This window comes from Montipora foliosa, chromosome 14 (assembly GCF_036669935.1).
Source record: "Montipora foliosa isolate CH-2021 chromosome 14, ASM3666993v2, whole genome shotgun sequence".
Lineage (NCBI taxonomy): Eukaryota > Metazoa > Cnidaria > Anthozoa > Scleractinia > Acroporidae > Montipora > Montipora foliosa.
Window position 1 is genome coordinate 11597815 of NC_090882.1, and position 19945 is coordinate 11617759.

Genomic DNA, 19945 nt, shown 5'->3' on the forward strand with positions numbered 1-19945 from the left:
CATGTTAGATCCAGTCCAGAGAATTCGACGGCTGCCCTCTGAATGGCGCCTATCCAACAACTCAGTCCAGATGTTCACCACGGCTTCTGTTTTGTACGAGCGCTCTCAATTTTTTTTTCTACGGCGTTCGAACGGATTGCGAAAATTTGTTTTATCCTTTGATATTACCGTCCCTTTTTATATATTGTCATCAGTGTGCCAAAGGCCTGCAAATGTACCAAGTATGTTTGAAATAGAAGTTGAGAAGAGAAGTTGTCTGGTGAACCCAGCTTAATAGACTAGTAACTATAACATTTCTATGTTTATGAAAGCCCAGAAATAGAACTAACGAACAGCGACGAACAGCTTAGTAGATGTGACGGGAGGCACGGGAGGCAAATTTTTGCCCCTCCCCATTCTCTCGCGCCAACAATACCGTCGGCGAAACTGAGAGGAACGAGAACTTCCCGTGGTGCTTTTTTACTCTCCCCAGTTTTCCTCACACCAAGGATGTTAGAAAAGGCATATTCGGTCACTTTCCTGACTAATAGGGTTTGTTTCTTTCGTTATCTCGTCACGAAGATGCCTATGGCAGTTGTAAGAAGTGTTGAAGAAGAAGAAGATATAACGATTTCTTTCAGTTATGGAGGGAAGCAGCGAAAAATGCAGCGGAGTAAAGGCGAGATATTGTATAAAGCGTTAACGAGAATTGAGCTGTCTTTGAAGAAGAAAACGAAACATGTGAGGAAAGACGAAAGCTGTAAAGAGAGTGCCGATAACGAAGATAAGAGGGCGACCCTCTGGTATAAAGGTGAACAAGTATGCCCCAGTCTTGCTAATCACCATGCATGGAAAGATGGTTCAACTTTAAAGATTGGTTCTCAGTCTTTTAGGGTGCAAGTTAATCCTCCTTCAATCTTGTCTTTGACTCTTCCCGACAATATTATGTCTGATTTTCCAGTGATGCCATCTTTGAATCTGGAATTTGCGGATAAACAATACTGCGTTTACACTTGGTACAAATCAACCAATCACAGTGAAGAACAAGCAAGTTCAGTACCACCCACTGCATGTGAAGTATTGAATTGGGAGAAGGTTGGCAGTGAGTTTTTGTACACTCCATCCATAGTAGATGTTGGATGTTTTCTAAAACTAACTTGTGCAGCAGGAAACGAATCAAGAGTAAGTGAGTTGACATCAGATGTCACAAGCTCTGTTACAGTAGCAGCAGGACCTGGGTATTGTCCTTTCGATGCTCGTCACATGTACACCAAGAAACCAACTGCTGACAACCACACATTCAGAGTTGTTTCATATAACATCCTGGCTGATACGTATTCCAAGGATGAGTTTGCCCAGACCATGTTGTTTCCATATTGTCCACCATATGCTTTGGATATCAGCTATCGGCAACAGTTGCTCCTCAAGGAAATTCTGGGGTACAGGGCTGATGTTATTTGTCTTCAAGAATGTGGTTCTAAACTATTCAAGCATAATCTTCGCCCAGCCCTTGAAACAATGGGCTTTGAATGTTTGCTCAAATGTAAAGGTGGTGAGGTTCCAGAAGGGGAAGCAACTTTTTTTCGAAAAAGTAAATTTTCCTTGGTAAGCCAACATGACATTATTCTCAATGAAGCCGTCCTGGTGGATCCAGCGCATGAGGTATTATTAGATCATGTGACTGCCATGCCAATTTTACTGCAAACTCTACAAAAGAGAAATACAATTGTCCAGTTATCCATTCTCAAGGTAACTAATATTGAGAACCAGTATCTCTGTGTAGCTAACACTCATCTCTACTTCAAACCAAGCTATCCTCATATACGCTTGCTCCAGGGATCCATTATTTTGAATCATGCCAGAAAGGTAATTTCACAGTTTTTCTCAGGGGCTTTTGGAACCAGTATCAACTCTCTGGGAAATGTCAAAGATGGCATTGACAATGTTTCATGTCATGAAATGAATGATACAATGAACTGTCAGCCTCTAGTGGCTTTCTTACTCTGTGGTGATTTTAACAGTAGTCCGAGATCTGGTCTTGTAGAGCTCCTCACATCTGGCCACATTGCGGCGACACACCGTGACTGGGTATTTTGTGAAGACAAGGAGGAACATTGTACAACTTTGTCACTTAGCCATGATTTTAGTCTGTTCTCTGCTTGTGGTTTTCCTCCTTTCACAAACTATACAGGGGGATTTAAGGGAACACTAGATTATATTTTTGCTGACAAAAATTACCTGGAAGTTGAATCAGTTATTCCTCTTCCAAGTGAAGATGAGCTTTCCCTTCATTTAGCTTTGCCCTCTGTTGTTCTACCTTCAGATCATTTAGCTTTGGTTTGTGATCTAAGGTGGAAGCAGAAATTGTAATATTTTTTTTTTTACCACAATGCTTTAAGAAGAAACATGATAGGGATAACTCCAAAAATGCCTTAGACACCCTCAAAGCTTTAAGGTCTGATTTGAAATATTTGTATTTGAAATTGGAAAAGTCACAATCAGTCAGTTTAAAAAGAAATATTCTCAGTTGCTATGAAAACTAACAGTTCAAAATAAACTTATTCTAGAAGATATAAATATATGTGTATTTCATTGCTTTCCTTTTTTAAATGGTTTGAACCCAGACGTTGTATGTAAGATTATCGGGGTAACAGTATGGAATCAAACCCAGGCCACATTGGTGGGAGGCAAGTGTTCTCACCACTGCAGCATTCCTGCTCCCTGAGTGCATATGTCATTGTGGCAGTCATGTTGGTGAAGCAAAATCTAAAAATGGCGGCATTTTGGTGTCTTTCATTTCAAATAAAAAGGGGCAGCTGATCACCTGTATTAATAATCTTCATTTGTCTGTAAGTACAGGGGTGCTTGTTGCACCAACCTTTACTTTCCTTATGTCTCCTTCGTCTGGCTCTAAGGAGAATCAGTGAGTAGCAACAAAATGAAAGGGTCCTTTCAAGAGACTCCTTGGCAAATGCAAAGAAAGATTTGTACTTTCCCAATTTTAAGACTTTTGACTATTGTTTTATTTTCATTAAGAGGGACAGCTTCATTAGAGGAATCAACAAATCACATTCAACCAAAATCTCATGAATTTATTATTTATGTTAATGTGTAGTTATATATTTATAACCTTCTACAATGAACTCGAATCTTTGCCTTTGTAAATGTCTTTTTATCTGGAATGTATTTGTAAGAACTGCTCGCCTCAACTAGTTTTTGCTAATTGTGAGCATTGCATAGCTTTGTGATATTTTTTTGCAAAATGCATAATAAAAACTGAAACTGAATTTCTGTTTGTATGTGAAAACGTCTGGATGTAGTGCAATGCAGTGTAGTGAGGGTAAAAGGTGGCAATAATTTGCAAAAGAGCATGGGGAATAACTTCCACAGCAACATATTTGTGCTGAATTTGGAGTATGCACAAAAAATAGGCGTTTCCGTGATTTGTGCAGAACAGTACCTAAGAATTTAGCAATCTCCACTGTTTAAGGCTATGCAGTTTTTGAGATTCACAGTTATGGGTGTCACTTGACAAACCTAAAAAAAATTCCAGTGTTCTGTTAATTTATTTCTCCAATTAATCAGAAGGCACAACTGTCTGAATATATAGCTGTGCCTCTTATTCTCACTGAATGCAGCGGTAACACTGCAGTACCGTGTAATGCTTACATCTTGGGAGAGCTAAGTTGTGTAGTGTACAATATTTGTGGTTACACTAGCCCTTTTACTCATGGGTAAATAGCGTTTGCCCATGGGCAAGACCGTTTTCCCTAGACTGAAACTGCCCTTGGGTTATTTCCATGGATACATCAAAGAGAACAGAAGAACTTCCCATGACAATTCCTGAACTGAAAAGTACGGTTTATCTGCTCCCTGAGGTGGCTTGGCCAATCGTAAAGCAGAACGTAGCTAATATGCAAAGATCCCTAATTATATTAAGTATACCCCTATTATTTTACTCTGAGGGGAGTCTTTTACTGTGTAACTGCATCCCAAGGGTAATATGTAACTGAGCAGAACCAAACCCAAGCTATTTACCCTCTGGAAGGTCCCAAACCCAAGGTGTGTGTAACCACAACTAATGGAAGAATACACAAATTCCAAATTGATTAGACCCAACCAATAAGAATTGATCAGATTATTGTTTACACAACTTAGAAGCACGAGAAGCACGTGGTTTCGTGCATGTGACCAAAATGTTCTTTTGTTATTGGACAATGCAAGGGGGCTGGTCCTCACCAACGAAGCAAACAAACTGAAGAGGGGGTTGTGTTTATTTCGCTACGGTTTTTCGTATCAAAGAACGCTGCTCGTTTGATATCAAGGTTAAGTTTAAAAGTTGTTATCATCTTGTGGTTCACGTATTGATTGTCTGCGATACGCGGCCGTGTGCTATAATTGTTCTCATTGACCTTGCCCGGCGAGTTGTGTTATGGCTTGATCGATGCCGTCTCCTGTGGAAGGACGAGCTGGCCCTTTGGTTGTTTTCTTTGGGAACTTGGACAATTTATTTTTCTCCCTGATGCACGTGTTCTGTGGTACTCACGAACTGATTCCTTCCGAAAATGGCTGAGACAAGGAAGATTTCCTCCGCATCGAGCAATTATGGTGTAGATCTGGAAGAGGTACGTAATTTGGTAGTTTAAATTTTCTTTATCGTTTACGTTTACAATCTTTTCTGTTGTTTCATAAATTTTCAGGGTAAGCCACAAAGTAGCGTGAAGAATGAGGAATTCAGAAAGGTCTTCGATCGGCCCTTTGCAGCACCGAGACCGTTTGAATCGAGACCTCAAACTTCAGATGTTCCAACTTCGCACTACGACTACAATTTCGACGAGAAAGATTACAAATGTGAGTTGTTATTAAGTACTTGATTAGATAACAGAAAACAGAAGAGTTTAATTTAGTCAAATGTAATAATCAATTGTCTTGTTCTTTAAATCGTCCGCGAAAAACAATTGCAGCGTTATCGATCACCGGTTGACATTGCCATGATATAATTTGTTCTGCCTGTATCTTGATCAGTTGGGATCTCTTTCAAAGTGCCTTTCTCAAATAAGTTTGCAAGCATGGTATTAACTTATATTGTGCTTACACTATACCATATATCTTGTGTAAGTGAGAACATAATTTTCTGTTCACTGTTCAAGCGTATATTCGCGTAGATCGCGAGGTCCTCATAAATCCAATGCTAACCCTACATGTAGCATAAAATGGCCCAAAATTCCTTTGAGATAGTTGTGAATTTTTCTGGGGATGGAGGAGAGTGTTTCCATCTCGAATGTAACTAGTACACGAGAAAGGCTGAAAACGTTTAAAGATTTCAGAAAATTCTGTGAACATCATAATTTCCGCCGCAGCGAGCAGATTTGTGCAAACATATATGTACACAGAGTTGTTTTTTATTGTCACTCCTCCCATTCCAGTTTGCCATACATGGTTGAACTGCAATAGTGCTGCCTTTGAGTTTTGTCGGTTGCCAGCTTAATTAAGTGCAACTTGGTAAGATTGCACAGGAATTGACCATAATTAATTAAATTGATCTGTCGATTCCTTATTTGAGTATATAGTTATGTGCATGTAGTATTCTAACTATGATGTGTGTTTGTATATTTTGCAAGAAAGTGTATGAGAAACTTTGAGGTTTCAACTCACATGTATGTCACATGTTGAAAATTCCGGTGATGATAATTTTTTTTTTGTTCCTTCTTTGTTTAAAATTTGTCGTGATGGTAATTTCTTTGAATGGTGCATAATACATGTGTACACTTGATGTGGAATCATTACAGTGTGGTCTTGTTTTTCAGGAAATTGATTTATCTGTTTACTCTGGTCTGAAGATTTGTCATTACATAATTATACTCAAAAGTGCTGTTCATTTAGGGAAATTTATTTCGTTTTGACACTGAAGGCATTTTAAGGGTTGTTGACATCAATCATATCAGGAATGTTGATTTCAACAAAAAGTTATTGTAGAGCTTTTATAATTGCCATACTAATTTTGCATGCTGCCTTTTATTCAAGTAAGGTATGTGGCTTTTCTTGTGTGATTTCAGTTTGATGGTTATTTGTATTTTTTGAAGTATTTGAACTGATGAATCTGGATCTGTCTGTCACTGATTAGGCCTGCCCCGAATCTGAATTTTGAAATGTAGTAATTCAAACCTGTAACATTATTACGACTGGTACATAGTTGAATTGTATGTTGTGGTGGTCACTGACTAACCCTGATTAACACTTGACGAGGGTCTAGAGTGACTAAAATGGCACTTGTTAGCATAATAATATTATATACATGTAAACGTACTTTACAAAAATGGTTAGGGCTCAAGAAAATTGGTCTTTGTTTTGTTGCTCCATTTAGTTTAAGTCACAAAGATTTTATTTCCTTGTATGTTTCTAGCTCGCCGCATTTCATCTACCAAATATCATGAACCTTTACAAAGACTTCATTCACATTCCCGCAATTTAAATAAACTGGGTAAAAATGATGCTAGCCCAAAGAAGGAGAAGAGACGATCTCGAGAAATCAGAGTTCTTCCTAAAATCAATGAGGGACAAGAAGCTCATAATCACTATGGTGATGAAAATGAAAAGGCACACAGAGTGACAGAGTCGTTGTTTGAGAAAAGGAAGCATCATCATCCTCGTCGGAATCACAGTCATCATAGTCGTGAACACAAAGATAACAAGGATAAAGGAGACAAAGATATTGAAGATAATGAAGGGAAAAAACCTCATCACCACCATCACCGTCGTCGACATCATCGTCATCAGTTGGTTGCTGCTCCTCAACAGCATAGAACAATCTCAGAAAGAGAGCAGCTGGAGTCTCGCCTTCGATCTGGTTCACTTACGCTACGGGAAATTGAGCCTATTCAAGATAGACTGGCAACAGAAAAAGATGAGGCAAGCCAGTTAGCTAAAAGAGATTTGGAAGAAATGGCATGTAAGTTAGAGCTCACTTCTCCCTAAAACTCTTTGTATTAAAATAGCCATCTTGTCCAAAGTCTGGCTTAAATTAACTTCTACATTCATAATTTAATATTAAATAAACTGGATATAAATGATGCGAGCCCAACAAAGGAGAAGAGACGATCATTACTGACGCTAGAAAATGTCTGTTTGCTGGAAACTGTCACATTGTTTTGACAATATTGGTTGGGAATTTTATTCTCCTACCACTGAGTGAATACCTTTTAGAAATTTGTTTTTACAAGTTCTAGCTTATGCAGACTTTACAGGTCAATGTCCATTCGATAGTTTCAATTTTGCTATTGTCATCAGTGTAGAAGCACTGGTTAGAGGCCAAGATCCATCATGGTGATTGGTTGATTTGGATCGATTCACTTTCTCATTGTCTTTCAACTCTTACCCAACCATAATTTGCAGCAGGTAAAAAAAGAGTTAAATTTAAAGTTAAATTTTGGGGTCCATGAATACAGAAAGGTGCGAGAGGGTTCAAGCTAGATGCCAGTTTGTTCTCTATTGTTCTCTTTCAGTTCACATGGGTTTCTTTGCTTTTATCATTATTGGACTCCAAGATTGTGTCTATTGTTTGCCATTCCCATCTCTTCTGTATACTCTTCCCTCATCTCTCATGACTGTTTATCCCTTTTGTGTGAAATGTCTCTTTAGTTAAGTGTCACATAAAGAATGTTTAGCTCGTTATCATTGCTAAACTACTTTTCCAAGTCATTGAAGTAAAAAGTATTGGTACAAGTTTAAAGAGTTTATTTACAAGCACACAGTATACACAGTATACGCTCATCAACACAACAACTTCAGGTTGGTTAGAGTATGCATTGAACCTGGATTTCCAAGTAGTTAAGCCTAACCACTTGGTTCTTTGATTGTTGCTTTTTTTGTTTGAAGATGTATATCTCAATATATTATTGTTATCATAGGGCATCGCTTTGAGGATTTAAGAGGGCTCAGAAGGCGTCGACCTCATTTACCACGGCACAAGTCTGGAATGAAAACTCATTTTAGTAGCACAGACATCAGCAAGAGCCTGCAGCGATTTCCTGTCAAGTATGATCATAGTCCTCGTGAGGTACATGTTTAAATAAAGTGCAGTTTGGTTTGGTCAAATGTGTAGACTGTTCAACAACAGAACTACTAGAGTCCCAATGAAGAATCATTGTTCGTGGATAAAATCATAATATAGTGCATAACTTGTTTGGTTTTAAAAGCACTGAACTGCTGAAAGGTGATTTGTCTGGTTGATAGCTCTGCCTCCTGTTTGATCAAATTGAACTTAAGCTTTGTTTTATGTAATGGAGTGTATGTAAAGTTGAGCAGTATTTTACTCAGAGTGCTACCACATTCAGCATTATGGGGCCTTAAAATATTTGCAAAAGTTACTAAGGCCATTACCTAATTCACATTTTCCAGGCATTCATTGAATTAGAACAGTTAACAAAGAATGGGGAGGAAATGGAATGGAAGGAAACTGCTCGATGGATAAAGTTTGAGGAGAATGTTGAGGAGTCAAACCGCTGGGGAAAACCCCATGTCGCTTCATTGACATTTCATAGCCTGTTAGAACTACGGAGAGGATTAGAGAAAGGTACAGAAATTTTGTCATCTACCTCTTTGCTGACTTGTAACAGAATGGCTTTAGACCTAAAACCATCAAATATTGACCTGCTTTCTTTTGGCCAGATACTATTATAATACCTCTAGTTCTTAATAATTATTATGATTATGCAAAGCAACATGAAAAAAACTGGCAACCATAATTTTGATTGGGCAAGCAATTTTTTCTCTCCGGTCACCAGCTAGCACCAGATGAAAAAGTTAATTTCAAGTCATGCAGAAACATCATACTTCAGTCTTCAGACTAATCAACATAAACTGGACACAATGGTAATTGTGTTTCTTTTGCAGGCACGGTGCTTCTGGACTTGGAAAAGTTTGATTTACCAAGTATAGCCGAAGCGGTTGTTGAAAATTTTGTGATTACAGACCAGTTGAGCCAAACAGACAGTAACAAAGTGCTGGCTGCATTATTGTTACGGCACAGACATCAGTATCAAATGACACAAACAGTGCCTAGACGTCCCTCATCATATAATCTCTGGGCTATGGCCAAAAAAGATTCCAAGTCATCATTTCCTGTAGTTGAGTCTGAAAATAAACCAATTATTGTTGGGGACAGTGAATGCAACACAACAGAAGATGGAACAATTAGATTGAAGATTGATGATACGTGTGCCAATATCCCAGACCAAGAAATTATTGAGGTGGGAATTAGATTTACTGTAATTTATAATAGACTTCCAATGTCATGTCTTCTTCAGCAAAATTACAGAGTGATGTGGAATTGTATCAAAGCTGTTAGGGTTAGGGTTAGGGCTAGAGAAGAGAAATGAATTTGACATGAAGTCTGCATGCCTAGTTTTAGTACAAGGCAAAATTGAGGACTGGAAGCAAGGGCTTTATGTTAAGCATAGGACCAGTCCAGGGAGTGGAAGGGGCTGTAATTAATAATAATAATAAAACAGTTTCTTTCATAGGATAGTGGACAGTTGGAATATTCTGCCTTTTGAGATCCACTCTGCAGGCCTTCTGATATTACGCGATGGTGCGATTTCGCACAATCGACCTCAAATCGCATCCGATCGCACAATTCACGAAAAATCGCATAATTCACAAAAGGACGCACAAAGTTCATAAAATGAAACATAAATCAAGACGTTTCTTAGAAATTCCTGCATAAATACGCCATTTTTAAGATGACTTATCTTGGAAAAAGGCTAAAAAACCTTTGTCACCTTCGATTTCGTAAACATTCGAAGTTCAAGGCTTTATTTTTCATGTCGGGGACCTGGTACGAGTCTCCTTCTATTGGTGCAACACAAACACAGCCTTATATACACACCACTGAAATGACACAGTTGCTTTCTCTTATAGAAGAGATTTGTGAAAAATAAGCGAAGTTGTAAGTTTTACGGCAAAATGTAGTTTCTTTCGTTGAAAACTGATAAAAACTTACTCATGGATAAGTTTGTTGTGAAAACGCTTGCTTTTTCTTCGACGAAGAAGGAAGTTCCCACATTCCGCCCAATCTGACAGCTCACGATCGAGCAAGAAAGTACCTCACAGGTACGCTCCACGTTGGTGGACGATGGACTGATGTTTTTCTCATCGTGCAATATTAGGGCCTTTTATACGAGAGAAAATAAGCCGCGGCTTACTCTGGCCACGGTGTACAAAATACGCAAAAGGAACTATTTATACGAATATATATTCCCAGGTCAATATAAGCCGCGGCTTGAAAAAGACGTAAACGTACGGCCAGAGAAAGCCGCGGCTTATTTTCTCTCGTATAAATGGGGGTATGGCCCTATTGTGATTGACCATCTTCGGAAGTTCGTGGTTGACGAGCACCTTGATCATTCATTTGGCATGTTAGCTGTGTCCTTTCAACTTTTAACTTTTAATGGTTAAATTGCACCGGTAGTGCAGAAGACCTCATTTTTTTTATTTATCCCAACTAATGTCGATCGAGATACATAATTACTGTTCCTTTGTGTTCAAAATGTTTTTAGGGCAGCAAAAAAGGGCTTTTCTTAACCTGAAACCTTATAAAACAAGCTTAAAATTGCTGAGAAAAAAATCGCATAATTTACATTATTTATCGCATAATTGGCCTTTCTAATCGCACAATCTGCCCTGAAAAAATCGCATAATTTGCATTTTTTAATCGCACCCTATCAGAAGGCCTGACTCTGCTTCAAATGTGTACATTTTTAAATCTAAAGTTATAAAATTTTTATTGAAATGTAAATAATTTATTTTAGCTTATATATTTTAAGTAATGTTATTGCTAGTTGTAAGTGGTGGGTTTTTTTTACCAACATGTTCTTTTAATAAGACGTGACTTGTTTAAAATGGAGTTGCTGCGACTCTCTTACAAATCGTCCTTATGGCCTTTTTATTATTGTTATGTCCATCACTTAATTAACGAATTTCCATTAAATTGAAATAAATAAAAACGTTGTTTGTTATACTTCAGACTCAGCTAAAAAGTTTTAATTTGAAATGTGTTAATGGACAGGTGCCAAGTGATGACAACAAGGAGCCCAAGCCTGGTGTATCATTTGCTCCAGAAGTGGCGATAGAAGAAGCTGGAGGTAAACAAGAATCTGATGTAAAATCAAAGATTCCTGAAGGAGCGGAAGCCACAACTGTCCTTGTTGGAACACTAGATGAACTGCAACATTCCGTGCTGGCATTTGTTCGTCTCGCCAAAGGTTGTAATCTTAACATTACTGAGGTGTCCATTCCTGTAAGGTTCTTGTTTGTTTTGCTGGGACCAAACTCAGAGGAAGAGGCGTATTATGAAATTGGGAGATCTGTGGCAACTTTAATGTCTGATCAGGTTAGTTATGGAAATATTTTATTACATAAGTTATTAGTCTCTGTGGTGTTTTTTTAAGACCAGTCTGAGAACTTCATTAATAACATATTCAATTTAGTTAAAGCTATATTTAGTTGGATCTAAACTTAACAAGTTTGTTTTCAGGCTTTTCATGATGTTGCCTATCGTGCAGACTCGCGGGAGGACTTGTTGTCAGCCATCAATGGATTTCTTGACGACACTGTTGTTTTACCGCCTGGCGAGTGGGATCGTAATGTGCTGTTGCCGATCCTCATTGAGCAGAGCAGAGCTATGGTACGGAGAAGAAAAATGGCTAAGGCTGGTAAGAATGTAACTGCACTTAATTATTCCACGTTTGTGACTCTCACATATTTCAATTTTCTCAGTTTAAATATATGAATGTTTCAGATTTGTTCGTTTTTTTTTTCTTTTAGCCCTTGCAGCAGCTGCTGAAGAACAAGAGCAAGATCCACTAGACAGAACAGGGTCCTTCTGTGGTGGTCTTATTCAGGATGTCAAGCGACGTGCTAAATTTTATCTTAGTGACTTTAAAGATGGCTTTAACATGCAGTGCCTACTGACATCAATCTTTTTGTACTTCTCTGTGTTCGCCCCTAATGTTGCTTTTGGCAGTATTCTTGATAAGAAGACTGCCGGTTGGTTAGGAGTGTCAGAAGTGATATCGGCAACTTGTCTCTGTGGCGTATTGTTTGGACTGTTTGCAGGACAGCCATTAATAATAATTGGAGCAACTGGCCCTGTTCTGGTGTTTGAGCAGACTATTTACGAGGTTAGTCAGCCAAACTGCTCTTAAATTAAGTGCAGTTTACGAACAGTCCACTCAAGAAAGCAATCTTAATTAAAGTAACTCCTTCTTCCCACACCAATGAATAAGTTCTGCAACCCAAAGCACATTCAAGGAACCCAGCACATGTATTAAATTGACACCGTGCACCGGTGGCTCAGTTGGTTGAGCATCGAGCTGTCACGTGGGAGGTCTCGGGTTTGAACCCCGGCTGGATCAACACTCAGGATCTTAAAATAACTGAGGAGAAAGTGCTGCCTTTGTAATTTCATCTGTAAATGGTTAGACTTTCAAGTCTTCTCGGATAAGGACTATAATACTGTAGGTCCCGTCTCACAAATATCTTCTATGTTCATATTAAGTTCCCTGTGGGACGTTAAAGAACCGAAGCACTTTTCAAGAAGAGGAGGGGATAAAGTCCCTGGTGTTGTGGCTGTCCTGTTCTCTCCAGCAGAAGTGGCCAGCTTGGCGGTCATGTCTCTAAAAAGGCTTGTGGTGTGTGAGACCACCTAAGAAACAGCCACAAGTCAAAAAGGGACCTTGCTGAGTGCTGGACATGTAGATGTAGATGTACATGTAGATGTGAGCGAATAGTAATTATAACAAAACCATGGACAACAATTGATTGCAGTCGCTCCTAGTTGTTAACCCAGTTAAATTGCACTGAAGTTCATGAAAAGTTTTGAATTTCTATATTTAATTGGGACCATGGAAGACAAATCCAGACCATGGTGAAAGTGGTACAGTGTACAAGTCATGTTTTTGAACACAATGCAACTATGTGTGGATCCATTTCCTGAACCACTGGTCAACACTGTCTTCCTTTTGGCATTGAAAAGGAACAGACTTTATACCATGTTAGCAACCAAGCATCAATCTACACACTTACCTTTCAACCAAACTAAGTGTTAGAACCTTTGAGTTTCCCATAAATGGAACAGTTTTGACAGAGTTAACATGCAATATTGGGCTACTTGTGGATAAAGATTGTAAGCAGGTAGTCCAGATTAATTTGATTGGTGGCCATTGTGGTCTGACGTGTGCTAGTCTTGTTACTTTCATTGGTTCTATCTTCCTTTTGGGTCTAATTGAACATGTACAGAGAAGGGATGCCTATTTTATCCTGTATGGTTATACACTTAAAGCAACGGCCCCTCTTGTACTGTACTTTCTTAAATACCTGGAATTCCTTTTCCTGTTTCACCGTATAGTTATCTCACTGTGCCATTGCCATGATCTCTTCCTATTCCTTTGGGTGTGCCCATTCTTTTAAATTGGGTTCTTTTTTGTGAATAGAATTGTCTACGTCATAGCCCTGTTTAACAGCTTGGTATGCATTGCTTGTTTCTGGCATTTTTATTTTTGAAGTTCTTGTTTGTTGTATTTTACTATTATGTTGCTTACCAATGGAGGTTGACCTTTGTATTGGACCTACATAGTGTCCTATTGTTGTGCCTCCATGGGCCTTGTCCCTCAATGCATGAATGCATAATAATCATGTCATTCACAAATCATTTTGACAGCTGAGTTCTCTGTCTTTGGACTGGAAGGAAGTAAAGGTGTCAACTTCCATCCTCTGTCGCCTAAAAATACCAGTGCATGCAATATGGTTTTTGGTAACAGATACATCTCTTTTTTTCTTTTGGTCTCCATTAATGCAAAGAATTTTATTGGTTTTCAGTTTAACACCAAAATCGTATGATGACTGTTCCTTTCAGTCATGCAGCATTTTTTTTATTTATTTGAATCTTAGGCATTTTTAATATGTTTTTATTTTCAGTTTTGTACTATTTATGACCTGGAATTCCTGCCATGGCGATGTTGGATAGGTTTCTGGGTTATGATAATTCTTTTTGGTGTAGTTGCTTTGGAGGGCTGCTTCTTGGTGCGCTACTTCACACGTTTCACTGAAGAAATATTTGCTTGTCTCATCTCAGTAATTTTCATCTATGAAGCAGTTCACTTTTTAGAACAGGTATATTTCATTTTGGTTTCCAACCTTATTGAATGCTTTCAAGATTGAAATTAGCCATTGTGGACATTCACAGGTGCAACCATAATAAGTGAATGAAGGGGGTAGTTTCTAAAGAAACTGTGGTGCTGTGTCGGTGGGGAAGTAGTAGACAAAAATTTGGTTTTATCAACAGAGTTGATAATGTAAATTGGCTACCGTACAGAGATTCTAAAAGCTTTTAGAATCTCTGTATGGTGGCCAATTTACAATATCAATTGAGTTGATAAAACCAAATTTTTGCAACCATAATACCTGATTACATGTATGTGGCTTAGAACTGGGTCCAGTGGTTGGACGCAGTCTATATTGCGCTAAATGTGGTAAATAAACAGTATGGGGTAAACTGGAATAATAATAATTATAGTGGGTTTCACTTGTGACTAGTGGTAACTTTAGTTTAAATAACTCAACCTGGGAGAACCAAACCCCAAGGGGACCCCAGACCACAACACTGAACCTTATAAACCCTTCTCTCCTGGTACATTACTGAGTACATTAATGTTTTAAAATAATTTTTACTAGGTATTCAAAGAAAATCCTTTGGCAAAGTCTTATTCAGAAGCTCCTTGCAGTGGAGAGACTAAAAAGAATGGACAACCAAACACAGCATTGTTCTCAACCATCTTGCTTCTTGGAACTTTCTTTGTGGCTTTCTATTTGCGCAAGTTCAGGACAAGTTACTTCTTTGGAAAAAGGGTTTGTACATATGTGCTCAACTGCAGTGCTCTTTTGACCTTTTGCATAGTTACCAAGATCCAATAGGATGTAGATTTTGATAACTTCCCTTTCTTATTCCTACCCTGTTTACCATGAGGAAAGAATTGAGATGTTCAACTGTTTTATTGTAGTTCCTCTTTGCACACGAAATAATATTATCATGGATTGTCATATTAATTTACCATTTTTTTAGCAATCAGTTAGTTGGGATTATACCCTTTCAGGACAGATGCATATTTACTTCATTGACAAGTTCCTTTGCTGTATATGGGCTAGTGGGCCTGAATGCGAGTGTCAGCATTGTACCTGGGAGATGGTTTTCTTAGGGTCCTGGTGATCTTAATGTGTTAAGCTTGTGTTTTTTAATTGTTTCTGTAGGCAAGGAGACTTGTAAGCGACTTTGGCATTGTCATTGCTATGGCATCTATGCTTATTCTTGATATCTTCCTTCATGACAAAGTCACAACGCCAAAGGTTGCTATTGGAGATCCATTTCACACTGGCTTTCATCCAACAAGACGCAGTGAAAGGGGATGGTTTATTAATCCTGCTGGTATGACAAAGCCAATGGGCTCTGGTTGGATTTTTGCAGCCATAGTTCCTGCTCTTTTTGTTGGCATTTTGTTATTCATGGAAACTGAATTAACTGGTGTTCTTTTGAATAAGAAAGAAAACAAGCTTACCAAAGGTGCTGGGTTTAATTTGGACTTGTGTGTCATGGGACTATTGTCATTTATTTGTTCATTAATGGGATTGCCATGGATGTGTGCTGCAACTGTTCGTTCAGTGTCTCATTTACAGTCATTAACAATATGGAGTACATCCCATGCTCCAGGTGTAAGACCACATATTGTTGAAGTCAAGGAACAGAGAATCACAAACATTGCCATTCATATCCTCACGGGTAAGGCACAAGGAAATTGAAATAAATGCTGTTAGGTGTTCTCAATGCAGCATAAAATTAGTTCTGTTTAATCAAATTCCTAGGTGCATGTAACTATTATTACATTATTGAATGTGGTAGTTTGTGAAAGTGCAGTATTCAGATATAAACCTCTTTAATTAAATCCTTATACATTTTAAGTACTCTGGTCCTATTAGTATGCAATTTATGTAAAGATCATTGCATAATATTGGAAAAAAAAAACACCTATTTTAACTTGTGTATCACACATTCATTGGACCAGTCAGACAATCCTTGTTGATTCTGTATGGGATTTACAAAGGTTTGTTTGTGAGTCACCATTAATTTTAACATTTGAACGAAGGAATGGATGGCGTCTCCTAATAGTAAGATGGCTAATAATTCTTTCTTCGTTAAATTTATTCTTAACGGAGTTTAACCCAAGAAAACAAAAGGGGAAAAATACACACAACAGTTAAAGTTCACATGACTTTAATTAGAATTGAAAGTGACTCAAGATTCATTGTTTGTTCTTCTTTAGGGATTTCTATTCTCTTAGCTCCAGCATTAAATCGTATTCCGGTTCCAGTCATGTTTGGCGTGTTATTGTACCTTGGTGTGAGTTCATTCTCAGGTATCCAGCTGGTTGACAGATTTATAATGATGTTTATGCCACACAAGTATCACCCTGATGTACAGTATGTAAGAAAGGTATGCAGTGGCATAAAAAGTGATGTCAGTTGTCAGAGAGAATCAGACTGGAACCTTAATGTCATTATTTTACAGAGTAAAAAAAAACATCACAGCAATGTGGCCGTGCATTTACAGGGAAGTACACACTCTTGTACATGGGTCATGCCAAATGATGACTTAAATGTGAATGGCATTTGTCTTTGATGTCAGTTGAAATAAATAAACCATTAATGCTTTGGTGCGCAATAAAAGACAATACACACAACTTGGGCGTAAACGAGGGGCAGGGAATGTACTGGCAGGGCCCAGATAATACCCACCGCCGGTATGGACCACCGGATGAGGGGCCTCGGCAACTAGCCGAGGGGGTGCCTCATGCGTGTATAGCAAGGCGGGCATAGTTGCTGGCATAATGTCCTGGGGCCAAGTTAACCCAGTCCAGCGGAGTAACAATATGCCCCCTCCCTAACGGGGCTTCAGCACAGGGCTGAAGGGGTGCCACAGGCAGCAATTCCCCGCCCATATTTTATTAAGGAGAACTATTAAATAGGTTACAGAAGCTCATAAAGAAAAAATAAAATAAAATAAAATACAAGAGAACCAGAAAGCAAAACGGGCGGGAGGGAGGGATTAAATTGCTGAACGGAAAAAACAGAACTAGTTGAGCTTTGGAAATGTCAAACTGAGAAGGCTCGCATGGCGGGATGAATGAAAGAGCCAAATAGGGTAGTCACGTGATGGGAAGTCACGCTCTCCTCCCAGGCGCTGCCCAGTATTTGCTTACCAGCATAAACAACTATTTTATTCTAAAATATCATATAATGTTAAGGAAAATATTTTCCCCTAGTTTCTAAATTATTTAGATGATTTTTATCGGAATAAGTTGTCAAGATGTGTTTGAATCAATTGAATCAACCTGGTAATTTGGTTGAATTGAATAGTAACAGTACTCACAGAGACTGAAACCTCAAACCCTCTTGTACATGTACTGTATATATAGTGTATATATAATATATGTGTGTGTGTATATATAACATCTGAAAGTACTGTTTGGCAGCCAAACCAATAATGGTCATACAAAATTCATTCATTTTTCTTGAAAGTAGTTATTCCTCTTACTAACCGAGTGTGCTGGCTTTATAAATCAAGGGGAACAAAAGAGGATCCGTAACTTTATTATGGACCCAGAAAATAAGGTTATTAAGATTTATTATATCTCTGAGGTAATCAGGTGTGTGGGAAAGAATACTAAGTTAAGTCAAGTGAAAAGGTCAACTACCCTGATTGCCACTTTAAAATCTGAAAAATGGGAAGCAATCTTCTTGGCTTTATGAATACATGTAGTTGCTTGCAAGATTTAAACAGTTTTAAAGTTTATTTAACAAAAACGACAAGAAAAATTTGCTAGAGATTGTTTCATCAAAATTTCAAATTTAGCGGGCTGTACTGTAGACTACGGCCTGCCAATCACAGCACCCATACTATCTGCGAGATATAATAAAGCTACAAGGAATTGTCTAATTTGCTCCTTTTTTATTGAATGAACCGACAGTTACTTATTGAAGGTATATTTGGTGATTTCAGGTTAAAACTTTGAAGATTCATAGTTACACTGGAATCCAGTTAATCTGTTTAGCTCTTCTAATTGTTGTGAAGGTGACAGTTCTTGCTCCATCATTTCCTTTCTTCATCATCTGTCTTATCCCACTGCGCAAGGTTCTAGTAAAGTTTTTTGACGAAAACGAACTTGGAGAGGTATGTAGAACAATGTTGTTCATATGGCAGGCAAACACTCCCAAATATGGAATTCTGTTGAAGTTGATGTGCTCCATTCCCACAATTTGCTCCAATTTTGCACAAGCCTGGAACATAGGACCGTGGAGGAAATCATAATTATACAAATTCTTGAGAGGAAATTTGAACTCTTGAGTTTCTTTCAACTTTGCTCTTCAAAATAGCCTTACTGTTGACATTTCAAAAATTTTTCAGTAAATAGTGAACAATCTTTCCCTTACAAATCTAATACATGTAAGTAAATACAGAAACAATAGTAATAATTGCATTGGGAATTGTTGGTATTTTTGGAGTCATGAAAGAGTCCATCACTCAAGCATGGACCATTTTCATAAAATTAGACCTACTGGCCTCAGTTTGGAACAATATTCTTTTGAATTTTGAAAAATCGTAGCGAGACTTGCAAGGCTAATTAGCATTTCCATGTAACCCATTGACACCTAAACTGGCCGTAACCAGTAAAAAGTGTTAAAACGTAAAAACTGTTAAACATAAAAAATGTTATTTTGCTGCCAATATTGTGAAGAGGTCTGTAAGGCAGTTTGAAGTCTCAAATCACTTAAGCACATCTGGATGAATGCAAGAATTATTGTCTTCTGTTGGGGAAAATAGTTTCCCAGTCTTCTGTATTCTTACGCTTTATTGTGGGGTTCTCCTTGGTTTTTTTTTTTTTTTTTGAAATTCCGAACTGGCTTTCTTGCTCTACGTTGCCAAATTGTTGCGTATGTAATGTGACAAACACAGAGGTGTTCAATTCTCATTAATTCTTACAGCTTGACAATGAGGAACCAGCTGATGATGACAGTGATGTGGACGAATACGACAGTGTTTTTCTTCCATATTAAAGACGCGATGGCAATTCATTTTTAGTATCACATCTCTGAAAATAGGTCTTGGGCCAGGTATCCTGCACATGCAGATGGAATTTTTTGGCAGGAGTGGTGTATTGGCCATGGGCAGCCCATTATTCAGCATCAAGCTTTTATTGTTTTTAAATGCAAGTCATTTTTTTCTGTTGTTGAGTGTTTTGATTTTGGTTTGGCTAGCAAGGCAATGACATTGTACTTTACTAGAGCTGGTATCTTAACCGGCCCATGCCAGGGAGAAACAGCCAGAAATATGAGTGTGTTTGCAGGCTATTGGCTGGAACCCAATCGCACAAAGGAAACAACATGCAACAAAGCAGCAATATACTGTCCCCTTTTCGAGTTCTGGTACTAGGTAAACTCTAATAATGCTGAATATTAAAATGAAACCATGACACCAAAAATTATGTTAAGTGGACTTTGAAAGCTGAAAACACCACAGTTGAAGAGAATGCTGTCAAGAAAGCAGGGAAGACTTAAAAGGAATCTTAAAGACAGAGTAGTAGTATCCTTAAATTTTATTTTTAAAGAAAATTTTTGCTGTTGTATAGAAATATATTTTTAATTGTTGGCATGTCAGAAAAATAAGCTTAAAGTATGTGACCAAAACAAGGTTAATCAAACTCCAAGAGAATATGTTGATCAAAAGTTTCTAGGAAAGTTTGCATTAATTTTATCATAGAATCATCAAAGCCTTGTGAATGTTGTCAATAAAAGTAAAAATGGATAACAATTATTATACAAATTTCACAGGACCAATTAAATTTTATCATAAAAGAGCAAA

The 19945-nt window shown here is 38.0% G+C and overlaps 2 protein-coding genes across 2 annotated transcripts; both read left to right on the forward strand.

The window, feature by feature from the left end:
* Positions 1-460: 460 nt before the first annotated feature.
* LOC137984620 (2',5'-phosphodiesterase 12-like) lies at positions 461-3260 on the forward strand. Its single transcript, XM_068831819.1, has one exon. It carries the CDS (start codon positions 490-492, stop codon positions 2347-2349), a length of 1860 nt encoding a protein of 619 aa, XP_068687920.1. The 5' UTR covers positions 461-489; the 3' UTR covers positions 2350-3260.
* A 956-nt stretch (positions 3261-4216) lies between these two features.
* On the forward strand, positions 4217-19945 carry LOC137985523 (band 3 anion transport protein-like). The gene is made up of 15 exons (XM_068833142.1): positions 4217-4604; positions 4680-4830; positions 6383-6928; positions 7887-8035; positions 8377-8551; positions 8872-9227; positions 11045-11368; positions 11513-11690; positions 11803-12158; positions 13954-14148; positions 14710-14883; positions 15283-15808; positions 16350-16519; positions 18086-18256; positions 19069-19945. Exons 1-15 carry the CDS (start codon positions 4545-4547, stop codon positions 19138-19140), a joined length of 3603 nt encoding a protein of 1200 aa, XP_068689243.1. The 5' UTR covers positions 4217-4544; the 3' UTR covers positions 19141-19945.

Excerpts from the sequence above, each read along its gene's own strand:
- LOC137984620 (XM_068831819.1), top strand. The coding sequence starts at position 490 with ATGTTAGAAAAGGCATATTCGGTCACTTTCCTGACTAATAGGGTTTGT.
- LOC137985523 (XM_068833142.1), top strand. The coding sequence starts at position 4,545 with ATGGCTGAGACAAGGAAGATTTCCTCCGCATCGAGCAATTATGGTGTA. Across the intron at positions 11,691-11,802 it reads AAGAAAAATGGCTAAGGCTG|CCCTTGCAGCAGCTGCTGAA; the intron begins GTAAGAATGTAA and ends TTTTTCTTTTAG. Across the intron at positions 18,257-19,068 it reads ACGAAAACGAACTTGGAGAG|CTTGACAATGAGGAACCAGC; the intron begins GTATGTAGAACA and ends TAATTCTTACAG.